The sequence below is a fragment of the Leuresthes tenuis genome, unplaced genomic scaffold (assembly GCF_036924035.1).
Source record: "Leuresthes tenuis unplaced genomic scaffold, fLeuTen1.0.hap1 SCAF_12, whole genome shotgun sequence".
Classification (NCBI taxonomy): domain Eukaryota; kingdom Metazoa; phylum Chordata; class Actinopteri; order Atheriniformes; family Atherinopsidae; genus Leuresthes; species Leuresthes tenuis.
In genome coordinates, this window is record NW_027325366.1 from 4,550,953 (window position 1) to 4,563,855 (window position 12,903).

Here is a 12,903-nt window from a genome sequence, read left to right on the forward strand (position 1 = left end):
GTGATGAGTTGGATAGTTTTTGGATTGTGTAAATTTTTCTTCCAACTCTGGGATTAATTTCAGTTGCTGGAGTGCTCGGGCTTTTGCAGAGCTGAATTACTGTCAACTGAACTGAGCATTGCTTGCAAGGCAACTTTCACTTAAACAACCCCTCAGTGGCTTTTCGATAGTCTTGCTGGTCCTTAAACCGTAAAGTCCAGCGAGTTACACCATTCCTTCCTCCAGTTTTTTATGGTTTACAACTCTAAACACTGACAGAAAGCAAAGAAAGAACTACATGTTTTCCCAAATGTATTCATCATATATTTTCATTACACAACCATACTGAAAATAATTCATTCATTCAACACCAAAAGTACAACTATGGACTTGCCACTATTCAGAAATTTAAGAAAAGTTTATTACTTAAATTTTGTGCATGTATTTATCTAACATGAACTTAGAATAATTAGGTTTTGTAGCTTGAACAGAAAAAATATGATCAAAGATTCTAATGATAATCATTAACACCCCCCCAAAAAAATCTTTCTCCATAATATTTTCCATATGGATATAATTTCTAATAAGAAAGCCTCGTTTGTTTTTGTTGTGAGGGTGCATGCCCACTCCAATTTCACTGATGCCAGCTGTCCAGTAAAAACACGACAGGCCAATACATCACTACACATTGTTTTTATATTCTGCTCATGCACAGGAATTATGAAGATTTAATGTGGTGATGTCAATTTCTTTTTCACTTCTGTTCATTAGTCTGCACCTTATTCACTGATCACTGGTGCGAGTCAGATACACACTACAGATTATCACTAAATACACACTCAGGAAAGCCATGAGACCCAGAGGCAAAATGTGGAAAAAAGTATGTGAGCTGAGTGACATACACATCAAACACAGACAGCGGCTCAAACTGCTTCAACTTCTGGAGCCAAACTCTTAAGATTACAGGAACATTCCGATCTTCATTCCGATCTGCATCCCTCACACAGAAGACCTGGGGTTGTCACATAAAGAGAAAAAAACACAGTGAAGTCACTCAGTCCACAAATGTGTCGATGTGTGAAAAGCAGTGAGAGCTAATGTGGAACATACCTGAATCCACGCTGTGTGGTATCACACGTCCGGTTCTGGAGTGAGAAATACAAAAATGTTCACTGTAACTCACATTCTGCCAGTATATGCTGTAAAAACATTGAAACTTGAACACGAATACAACAAATTTATTCAATTTTTCATGTGCTTTTTAATCGACGAATGCTGGTGTGAGGCAGCCTTAGTGCAATTTAAATTTGACTCTGTAGAGTGGTATAAAAATGTTAGAAGACTTATGTGGGGAGAAAACACTGGACAGAGAACCTGGATAGAATCGATCCTTCTGTTTTGGTTCCTTTAATGGATAATAACGGAATACTAACAGATAATAACTGTGTACTAATGGATGCTGTGATACAAAGAGTGGACAATCTAACCGATTATATTGGGAACTATCTTTGTTCCTAAAAAGATCATTTGCTTTTCAAATGAACCGTTAAGACAGTGTCATTATTAACTAATACTTTAACATTTGTCCAGGGTTACCATTCCATCATTTAGGCCAATTCAGAAGCACAAATGGGATAGTCAGGGATATATCAAATTTGGCTCAGACTGGGGCCTTCAAGACAAGCATCAAGAAAATTATATTAATTATACTGAAACAAATTAAGTTACCAATATTAAATGCAGAGAGTGGTAATATGTACTCCAAAACTTTACATTTGACCTTATTTAAGTTGCATTTCAATTTAAAGCACCTGATACTTAATCTCTGTGGTGTAAAGTCCTGTAAAGACGTAGAAAGGACGAAGTGTGCCTCAGCGACAGAATTTGTCTACACGGGACCTTCTCAAGGAGATGTGCTGAGATGAGAAATGTGAGCACTGTGCGCCACATAGAAAACATTTCTACTGCTTTTCTCTCATCAGAACTTTCTCTTCTCATCCCTTCTCAAGCTATTTGACCATCGCAGTAAAATCTCTCCTGTACTTTATTTAAGCTCTGCTTCCTGCAGTGAAGAAGAAGAGATTCAAGCAAAGGAGCCCCTAAAAGTCCCCCACTAGTCCCTGAGGAAGGTTCCTGTGGTTGAAACGCAACTTAAAGAATACTGCACTCAATGGTCAGAACAATGTTTAATAACTAGAACAGCATACATACCCCAACTGTAGTCTACAGGCTTTCCCATGTGAGTCACTCTGCAAGAAAACCTCTCCCCTGACGACTCTGGAGTGAAAGGAACATGCTTGGTAAGGTGGTAATGCCAGTTCTCCTCAAAGGCCAGGTCAGTCTGACTGGCATTCGGAATTTCCTGTCCATTCTTCAGCAACTTGATGGTAATTTCTGGTGGGTAGAAGCCGCTGACGTGACAGATCAATATGTTGGCTTTTCCGAACTCTCCTGGTGTGCGGCTGTACACCTGGACCTGTGGGGCAGCTGGTGAGAAACACAGAAACTTCAGCACATGTACAGAAACAACCAGAACCTTATTCCAAACTTGCTACTCCATATTATTGTCACATTAGTGTCACTACTGTAATGCAAACGCAGGCCATGCATAAGTCAGCAATTTTAAAGAAATATGCCAGTCAGAATCAACCAAACGGGTCGATACTTGAACTTGGAAAATTAAAGTTCACTGAGGTTAAATCACACAATGTGGTCAAATGTCTTGTCAGTTGAATTTCTTTTTGGACATGGTGGTATTTTAGAAAGCTTCTAATCTGCTGATAAGGTTTGCTGCTTTATGACATTACTGAGTCGGCTTGTTTGCATTTATGTTCATCAGTAACATCCGCAGGTGATTGAACTTGCACATTTTCTCTGAACAGAGGGCTAAAGAAGAATCAGTGTCTGCCATAAACTGCTCAGGCACCCTTTGGTTTAACCCCGCCCCTGGTCATGGAGGTTGTTGGGAAGAATAAGCCGGTACAGGTTTCTTATCATATGTTATAGCTTTAAAGCTGGCGTAGTTAGAGGTCTAAAATAGGCAAATTTAAAAGAAATAAATTTAGTCAAGTAAAACTGTAAAATGCCATTTATGTATATGTGATAAAGTTTGAAATTCTGAAAAGTTATGCTGTTGTAGTTTGATTTAACTGACACAACTTACAGTCAAGTGAAAACGAAAATAAACCCTTTTCAATTCTAAGGTTTTCTGTTTCATAACACATTAGCAGGTCCTTACCGGGTCTTACAATTAAGTCATTACAAACTGAGTTGTATTTACATAAGACCCGGCAAGGGCCTGTCATAAACTGCATACAGATCACACAGAAATTCCATATTTAATTAAAATACCTGTGAAATTAACTTTTGACGCAGACTGTAGTGCAGGCCACCGTGAAAAACGACATGCGCCATTATTTAAATGACGCAGAGCCAAATCCAGAACGCGTAAAGGCTCAGGGAGCCAGGACTTTTTATCTAGGTAAAAACTGTTTCACTCATTGTTTGCAATTAAAATACAACTCACAAAAGAATCTGATGACAAGTTCAAGTGTAATTGCTTCAACTTTTAAGACGTCACAGCACCGTGAAAGAAGCCGGAAACTGTCCAAGCGGCCCTATATTTTAACAAACACTTCTGAAAAGTTCTTTTGACATTTGGCAGGACCACTTTATAAAATACCTCTTATCATTTTGCAAATAAGTTGGTTGTGAATTTAAGGTTCTATCCTGAGAAACGAGCCTGACATTTTGGGGAATTCCGCATAATGGCACAGCGCTATTTGGAAATATAATCGAAAATGAACAAGTACTGTACACAAATTATTTACCTTGTTTGGCTACTAAAGGGTCCACGAGGAAGAGAAGAAGAACTGCGCAAACAAATTCCTTCATTGTATTTTCTTTCGGATGGTCTCTGGAAAGAGAAAAATGAATATTGTTCTTGTAGAAAAGAGAGCTCCGCGATCCAAAACGAAAGTAAAAACGTTTAAGAGCTCATAAACTTTGGGGCGGTGCTTATGCCGCTAAGCAAATCGGAAACCTACAAATACTAATCCCACCCAGCAAAATGACTTTCGGCGTATGATTGCTGAACTACACCACGTACGTATTCTACGTATAATACGTATAATACGTACGTGCTGTGTGTGTGCGTATGATGCAGCTGAGCGCAGTCAGGAAGTTGCGCAGTGACTTGGCGTCTTCTTCGACGGAGTCACGCTTGTTTATGTGGATGCCTCTGATATAATCCAGACTGCTAGCTTTCTTGTTTCAGGACAGAAACGGTGTCCGTCTTCTTAGGTGTACTGTGTAACATTTCAGGAGCATGGCCGACGGTCCAGACGCTGATGTTGACGATCCGCCCAGTATCAGTGTCCCTCCGCTCATCACTGTTTCTGATCTGCCTAGTGCCACTGCTGCAGGTAACCGTGTCTGCATGAACCGTGACTGAAGATGATCCTTCCTCACAGACGATCAGGTATGCGTCACGTGTTGCATGGTTGGACTACATACGAAGCTTCAGACAGCCGTCCACAAGCATGGCGCATATCCTTAATGTCATACAGCTGAGTCTATCTGGTAACAAGGAGCGGTCTGTGGCTTCTGGAAGCCTAGCTAACTGATGTAATGCATTAATGATTTTACCAGTATGTCATACTTTTTCTAATTGAACAAAATAAAGAATTTAATTGACTGGTTTAATCAGAAGGTCAGACATGAGAAGGTCATCTAGAGTCGTGAAAAAGAGTATATACCTTTTTAAATTATAGAAGTCATTTGGTCCTTTTCAGATCTTAAATATACACCTATTAGTCAAGGAAGGTTTATTAGGTGATTTTCAAACAATTTGGTGTCAACTATTCTACAGAGAAAGATTATTCACAACTGTAGGACCTTCAAGACAGCTGTCAATCTTCCCAGGAGTGGACATCCCAGCAAGTTCACCCCAAGGTCAAAAACTCAAGAGTCACATCTCAGACTCTACAGGCCTCAGTTAGCATGTTAAATGTTAAAGTTCATGACAGAACAATTAGAAAAAGACCGAACAAGCATGGCTTGTTTCAAAGGGCTACAAGAGAAAGCCTCTTCTCTCTAAAAAGAACATGGCAGCACAGCTTAGGTTTGCAAAGTTACATCTGAGCAAACCACAAGACTTCTGGAACAATGTCCTTTGGACAGATGAGACCAAAGTAGAGATGTTTGCTCAAAATTCATATCGGCATGTAAGGAAATCACAATGAATCTGCACAAAAACCTCATACTAACTGTCAAGGATGGTGGTGGTGCTGTGATGATAAAGAATAACCAAGGTTCTTCACTGTAGTACTAGAATCCAAATACCATCTAAGGAAAGTGTATAGCCAAACAGTCAATTACTGAAGCGCTCGGGTCCAAAGACAGAAACTTCAGTTTTCTCTAAATTTAGAAGCAGAAAATTCAGAGTCATCCAAGTCTTTATGTCTTTAAGATATGCTTTAAGATCTTAAGTCTTTAAGATATGACCAACCTATAGGGTTCATCTGGTTTTATAGATGAATACAGCTGAGTACCATCAGCATAGCAATGGGAATTTATGCCATGCTGTCTAATAATGTTCCCTAATGGCAGTTTATATAAAGTGAAAATAATCGGTCCAAGCACAGAACCCTGGGGAACTCCATGACTTATTCTGGTGTATGTGGACGATTCTTCATTTACAAGAACAAACTGGAATCAATCAGATAAATATGGCTTAAACTAACCTATTGTAGTTCCTTTAATCCCAATAACATGTTCAAGTCTCAGAATGCTGTGATCAATCATTTCCAATACAGCACTGAGATCCAACAGGACAAGCACAGATACAAGTCTGCTATCAGAGGCTAAGAGGAGATCATTGGTAACTTTCTATTGTACTATCGTTCACTATTTAAGGAAAATAAGGTCCTTCAACGTCTGCACCAAGATGTTACATATTGTCTGTAAGTCTGTAGTGGAGAGAGCAATTTGTTCTGCAGCCATGTGCTGTGGCAGCAGCATCAGCAGAGCTACTTCACAAACTGATGAAGAAGGCTGGCTCTGTGCTGGAGACTGCTCTGGAGCCCCTTGACCTGATTGTAAAAAGAGGAATGTTTCAAAGTTAATGAACATAACAGAAAAACACTGACCACCATCTAACATTGTGTTAAAACAATGGACTATGATCAGTATAAGGCTTCTTCAACTAAAATATAACACAGAGACATACAGGAGGTCATTCCTCCCAGCAGCAGTAATGATGCATAATGAGACCTTATAATGGTTGTTTTTACAAGACATTTACAAGATCACTCTTTATTCCTCTATTTTTTACATTTATGTCTGTTACCATCAGGTCGTAACCTGAAGGAATGGCTCCAGGAGCAGTTCTGTGACAAACCTCTGGAGCAGGATGACATGCGGCTCCACAATGCCGCCTATGTCGGCGACCTGGACACCCTGAGGAACCTGCTGCAGGAGGATGGCTTCAGACGGTGAGGCAAAGTAATAATAAGACTGCAACTCATCAGTCAACAAAGCCACAATGCTCTTCTCTTGGAAGATAATCTAGAATAATATAAATGTCTAACAGTGTTGAAAATATAATACAACTTCATAAATACATGGAGCTAAAACTACAAACACACTGTAATGTGGACGTGGAAAAGGATTTTATATTTCAAGTATAAAAGACGGACAACACAAGAAAACCTATCCTGTGTGATAATTTTGAAACAATGGACGTGTCCCTTCTCTCTTTGGGTTCCAGGCGTATCAACGAGAAGTCGGTGTGGTGCTGCGGCTGTCTGCCCTGCACCCCTCTGCGGATCGCAGCCACAGCCGGACAAGCCGCATGCGTGGCATATTTGATTGCTCAGGGAGCCGACGTGGATCTAGTTGATGTCAAAGGCCAAACAGCTCTCTACGTAGCGGTGGTAAATGGGCACCTAGACTGTGTTCGGATCCTCCTTGAGGCCGGAGCTGATCCCAACGGGAGCCGCCACCACCGCAGTACCCCGCTTTACCACGCTGCTCGGGTGGGAAGGGTGGATATATTGGAGGAGCTCATCAGGTTAGGTTCGGCAGGGCTTAGGTGATCTGTGGCCACATAAAATAAGATAATTTCTCATTTATATCATAGCGTAACACAGCATGCTGAAAAAAACTATTTATTTTTATTTAATTCCAAGCAGGACCTGTCAGTTTTAACCGGTTTCTCTTTTTACTTTTTTACTTTTTTTTTTTTTTAATTTGAATTGGCTACTTCCAGACCTGCTTCTCTCACCTTTCTCAGAGTCCACAAAACCCAACTTTGTTCATTAAAGTTGACATCAGCAGCAGGCAGCAGTCACACTAACAGAAATATGTGACAAGAAAAGACATTCTGAAAACACTGAAATGGCAAACCTTGTTAGGTATTAGATATGTATGTTGCTGCACTCCTGTGACCTATAGTTTCATAACAGTACATTAAAGTTTTGGAAAACTGAAACTGTATCCATGTTTGCTCTCTCCTAGGTTCAATGCAGATGTAGACATGGACCACCAGCTGGGCCCCCGACTCCTCCTGAGTGCTCGCACCCTGAACACTCTGGTGGTTTGTCCTCTCTACATCAGTGCTGCCTACCACCACCTCGAATGTTTCCGGCTACTGCTCCAAGCCGGTGCACAGCCTGACTTCAACTACACAGGGCCCGTCTGCCACGAGGCTCTGACGCGCGGCCTGGCCTCCTGCTTGCTGGACGCAGTGCTGCGGCATGGATGTGAGGTGGCCTTCATTCACCTGCTGCTGGACCATGGGGCAAACCCAGCCCTCGTGTCCGGGGACGAGTCAGAGCTGGAAGCTCCAAACCGGAGGAAAGTTGATCCTGAGGCACTCAGGGTCTTCCTGGAGGCAAAGAGTGAGTAAAAATGATTTATGGGGACAAAGATAACTTTGCATCAGAGTGCATGCAGTTACCATGGTGGAGGATTTTATTCCTAAGAAGCAGCTGGGTTTGTACAGAGCCACGAGTAGTCACAAAAGTCGAATATTTTTTTAGTTAATATTTGACTCGTCAAAGGTTGTTTTTTTACAGGGTTTTCTTGTTTAATCTGAATTTCTCAATACATTCAGCAAAAAATATAACTCCCCAAAAGAAATGTTGTAAATATTTACACTCAATATGCCGTCCATAGACAATGGGCCCTCTCAACAGAAGACCTTCTGACACGGGTGCAACTAGTTAAATAAACAGTTCGTATTATTTCAAGTAGCCTCAATGAAAAAAACTATTTTCAGAAAAGTTGGTAAGTTTTTTTACATGCAACAAAAACAGTTATAATTTGATCATTTGTTTCAACCTTTACACAAGAACAAATTACTTTTTTTCAGGGTCTTCACTGAACAGCTTACTTCTAAAAATTTGCAGTAGAGGCTTGTCTACCATTGTTTTACACCTGTCTTTACATGCCACAAAAACCTGCTCCTTAAGGTTATTGCAGCCATTGTTTCCCAACATTTGTTGACAAAAAAGAGCAAATGTTTGGATTGTGTTATTTAACAAATAATTTGGAGAATAATAACTGGTCTGTACTCTTTTATGGTGGTTTAATCTGTAGTTTGATTCATGTCCAGACACTCAGTGGCTTTTGCTGTTTTCTTTCCCAGGACACCCCCGAAGGCTGACACACTTGTGTCGCATCAGGATCCGCAAAGCAATGGGCAAAAATCGTTTAAACCACATACCTTCATTACCACTACCAGAACCTATCAAAAACTTCCTTCTTCACCAAAACTGACCATTCATTTTCTAGTTTTTTTTTTTTAAGTGCTCACCCAACACAATCCTACAACAAACTCACTGAGTCCCAATGAAAAGGTACTATTTGCTGATAATCTTCTAATAATGAACAGTTTTATCTTCCAAACGCTTTGAAGTTTGCAGTTATGTAACTTTGTACCACTGGGCATGATTATTGGAAATGCTTCTGAACGTACCACAGAAGCCTTGGCTGCGTCTTGAACTTGTGGAAACTATACGTAGCTTACAGTTAACGTTTGCCTTGTGACCTCGCAGCTCACAGGATGTGTTCTGGTTCTACTTCAGATAGCACTTCTTAGCTGAACAATCCCAGTGTGAATGTCATTCAGTTTGACCCAATGACCTCCAGATGTCATATAATGAATATGTCATTCTTAGACTTGACGATTTCGCAGATTTAGCTTCTTGAATTTCTCTCTGTTTTGTGAAAACCTGTATTCCAGGCAAAATGTTTAATCCAGTTTAATCCAGTTTTCTTATATTTGCACTATAGATTGGGTGCAGCTCACTTGTGAATTTGATAGACAGATGTTTCCTTATTTGTTAAAGGCATTTACCCTTTTCTAAATGGGTTCTACAGAAAACTTCCCGGATTGTTTGGTTAATAAACCCTCTGGTGCATCAGGTTAAAGTAATGTACTGTTCATCTGAAGATGCCCAAGCTAAAATGGATATTAGAAGTGCACCATGACAACACCAATTAGTTTGTGAACTGCTGTTTAGAAGCTTTGATTTAGCCATCATCATTTTAGTCTTTTTGGAGCACTCCAGAATGGTGCAGCTCGAGGGTGATACGTGGAACTTGTTTGGCCAAAAATACATATCCTCATTCCTCTCACATATCGATTAAATTGTGGAATAATTTAATAGATATGTGAGAGGAATGAGTGATAAGACTGATAAGAAGGAGAAAAACTAGCTAATGACACCATAATGTTTGCAAGAAAAATATATTGACATTAGAGAAATTAACATTTTCTGAATGGGAGTCTGTTGGAGTTAGTTGTTTTGAAAGCAGCACCTAGGGACTGTTAGGGGTATTATGTTTTCAGGTACTTCTGTCTTCCATAGTTTATGGATTTGCTGTCCTCGCTCATATTGGCCCACATTGTTACTTTATTAGTTTAGAAAAGACAAACCAAACATTTACTGTCCTTTCATGACAACTATATTTTTTTGGGTTGGAAGAATGGAATTTACTTGATTGCAATTTGTAGTTTGTTCCACTAGATGTCGCTTCATGCACCAAAGTGTCAAATTCTTGTTTTTAAGGCAGCAAACATTTATGGATAAAAATTCAAGTCCCTAAATCTTGACTGAATTGTTGGAAGAAGGAGAAAAGGTTTCATATGTGGCCTAATTACTAACGTACGTCAGGATATAGATATGTATGAAACTTTTGAGAAGCTTCGAATTGCACAAGCAAGGTTAATAAAACTTTATTTTCTTTAACACTGACAATCTATGAAATAGTGAGTGAAGTGTTTTTATGATAAGCAGAATAAGTATTTATTAGCCAGAAAGCTGCCTTCTCTGTGAGTCTACTGTTTCTATCTTCTGCTGTGTGTGCATGTTGCACAGCTTTTCTTTCTCAAAAACTAGAATTTAAATGTTGAGCATGTTGAAATGTCAGTGTGTTTTTTGCTTTATTTATTTAATGTTTAATTGCATATAATAAACATGATTGAAGATTGTACCCTATATGTTGTTTTTTATTATGTAAAACTATGTCGTGGGGGCTTCCTCAAGTGTGGGCTGATTCTCTGTGCTTCCTGCTCTGTTGGCCATAACCATGAGTGATTCTGGATCAGGAATTATTTTTCCTCTTTTCCTCACAAGCCTTTCAAAATCTGTTTCATGCAAAATATCTGGACTTTAGGTTTTCTGAAACCACTCTGATATCATTGCAGCAACTTCCACAGACAGTGCGGGTTTGTCCATCCATCCATCATCCATCATCTGCCTCTTATCCGGGGGTCGGGTCGCGGGGGCAGCAGCTTGAGTAGAGAAACCCAGACGTCTCTGTCCCCGGCCACTTCCTCCAGCTCTTCCGGGGGGATCCCGAGGCGTTCCCAGGCCAGCCGAGAGACATAGTCTCTCCAGCGTGTCCTGGGTCTTCCCCGGGGTCTCCTCCCAGTGGGACGTGCCCGGAACACCTCCCCAGGGAGGCGCCCAGGGGGCATCCTAACCAGATGCCCGAGCCACCTCATCTGACTCCTCTCAATGCGGAGGAGCAGCGGTTCTACTCCGAGCCCCTCCCGGATGACTGAGCTTCTCACCCTATCTCTAAGGGAGAGCCCAGACACCCTGCGGAGGAAACCCATTTCGGCCGCTTGTATTCGCGATCTTGTTCTTTCGGTCACTACCCACAACTCGTGACCATAGGTGAGGATGGGAACGTAGATTGACCAGTAAGTAGAGAGCTTCGCCTTTTTGCTCAGCTCCCTCTTCACAACGACGGGTCGGTGCAGAGCCCGCAACACTGCAGACGCCGCACCGATCCGCCCGTCAATCTCCCGCTCCATTCGTCCCTCACTCGTGAACAAGACCCCGAGATACTTGAACTCCTCCACTTGGGGAAGGATCTCATTCCCGACCCGGAGAGAGCATTCCACCCTTTTCCGGCTGAGAACCATAGTCTCGGATTTGGAGGTGCTGATTCTCATCCCAGCCGCTTCACACTCGGCTGCGAATCGCTCCAGTGAGAGCTGAATGTCACGGCCTGACGACGCTAACAGAACCACATCATCTGCAAAAAGCAGAGACCCGATTCTGAGGTCGCCAAATCGGACACCCTCAACGCCCTGGCTGCGCCTAGAAATTCTGTCCATAAAAGTTAGGAACAGAATCGGTGACAAAGGGCAGCCCTGACGGAGTCCAACTCTCACCGGAAACGTATCCGACTTACTGGCGGCAATGCGGACCAAACTCTGGCACTGGTCATACAGAGACCGAACGGCCCCTATCAAGGGGTCCGGCACTCCATATTCCCGGAGCACCCCCCACAGGACTCCACGAGGGACACGGTCGAATGCTTTCTCCAAGTCCACAAAACACATGTAGACTGGTTGGGCGAACTCCCATGCACCCTCCAGGATCCTGCCGAGGGTATAGAGCTGGTCCACTGTTCCACGGCCAGGACGAAAGCCACACTGCATCTCCTGAATCCGAGGCTCGATTATCCGACGGATCCTCCTCTCCAATACCCCCGAATAGACCTTACCAGGGAGGCTGAGGAGTGTGATACCCCTATAGTTGGAACACACCCTCCGGTCCCCCTTTTTAAAGAGGGGGACCACCACCCCAATCTGCCAGTCCAGAGGCACTGTCCCCGATGTCCACGCGATGCTGCAGAGGCGTGTCAGCCAAGACAGCCCTACAACATCCAGAGCCTTGAGAAACTCAGGACGGACCTCATCCACCCCCGGGGCCTTGCCACCGAGGAGCTTTTTGACCACCTCGGCAACCTCAGCCCCAGAAATGGGAGGCCCCGTCTCCGAGCTCTCCGACTCTGCCTCTTCCGAGCACGTGTTGGTAGGATTGAGGAGTTCCTCGAAGTACTCCCCCCACCGACTCACAACATCCCTAGTTGAGGTCAGCAAAGCCCCGTCCCCACTGTAAACAGTGTTGACTGTGAGCCGCCCCCCCCCCCCCCCCCCTGAGACGCCGGATGGTGGACCAGAATCTCTTCGAGGCTGTCCGGAAATCGTTCTCCATGGTCTCACCGAACTCCTCCCAGGCCCGAGTTTTTGCCTCAGCAACCGCCGAAGCCGCGGCCCGTCTGGCCTGTCGGTACCTATCAGCTGCTTCCAGGGTCCCACTGGCCAAAAAGGCCCGATAGGACTCCTTCTTCAGCTTGACGGCTTCCCTCACCACTGGTGTCCACCAGCAGGTTCGAGGGTTGCCGCCACGACAGGCACCGACCACCTTACGGCCACAACTCCGATCAGCTGCCTCGGCAATGGAGTCACGGAACATGGCCCATTCAGACTCAATGTCCCCCACCTCCCCCGGGATATGGTTGAAGCTCTGCCGGAGGTGGGAGTTAAAGCTCCTTCTGACGGGGGATTCTGACAAACGCTCCCAGCAGACCCTCACAATACGTTTGGGCCTGCCAGGT

The 12,903-nt window shown here is 43.0% G+C and overlaps 2 protein-coding genes across 5 annotated transcripts; one reads left to right on the forward strand and one right to left on the reverse strand.

Annotated features, from left to right (window-relative positions):
• Nucleotides 1–367: 367 nt before the first annotated feature.
• Nucleotides 368–3,989, reverse strand: LOC140320072 (beta-2-microglobulin-like). Its single transcript, XM_072397847.1, has 4 exons — nt 3,810–3,989; nt 2,191–2,466; nt 1,090–1,124; nt 368–991 (listed from the first exon to the last, which is right to left on the reverse strand). The coding sequence occupies exons 1-3, from the start codon at nt 3,871–3,873 to the stop codon at nt 1,111–1,113; spliced, it is 354 nt and encodes a 117-aa protein (XP_072253948.1). The 5' UTR covers nt 3,874–3,989; the 3' UTR covers nt 368–991; nt 1,090–1,110.
• A 137-nt stretch (nt 3,990–4,126) lies between these two features.
• asb1 (ankyrin repeat and SOCS box containing 1) lies at nt 4,127–10,479 on the forward strand. 4 transcript variants are annotated; one of them, XR_011918004.1, is made up of 6 exons: nt 4,127–4,403; nt 6,335–6,473; nt 6,749–7,051; nt 7,498–7,880; nt 8,630–9,558; nt 9,749–10,479. XR_011918004.1 is itself a non-coding variant. In XM_072397843.1 (5 exons), exons 1-5 carry the CDS (start codon nt 4,307–4,309, stop codon nt 8,758–8,760), a joined length of 1,053 nt encoding a protein of 350 aa, XP_072253944.1. In that variant the 5' UTR covers nt 4,127–4,306; the 3' UTR covers nt 8,761–10,479. The 4 variants fall into 4 exon arrangements, 3 of the variants coding, with proteins under 3 accessions (XP_072253944.1, XP_072253945.1, XP_072253946.1); XM_072397843.1 differs by having other exon boundaries at nt 8,630–10,479; XM_072397844.1 differs by having other exon boundaries at nt 4,316–4,480; nt 8,630–10,479.
• Nucleotides 10,480–12,903: the final 2,424 nt, after the last annotated feature.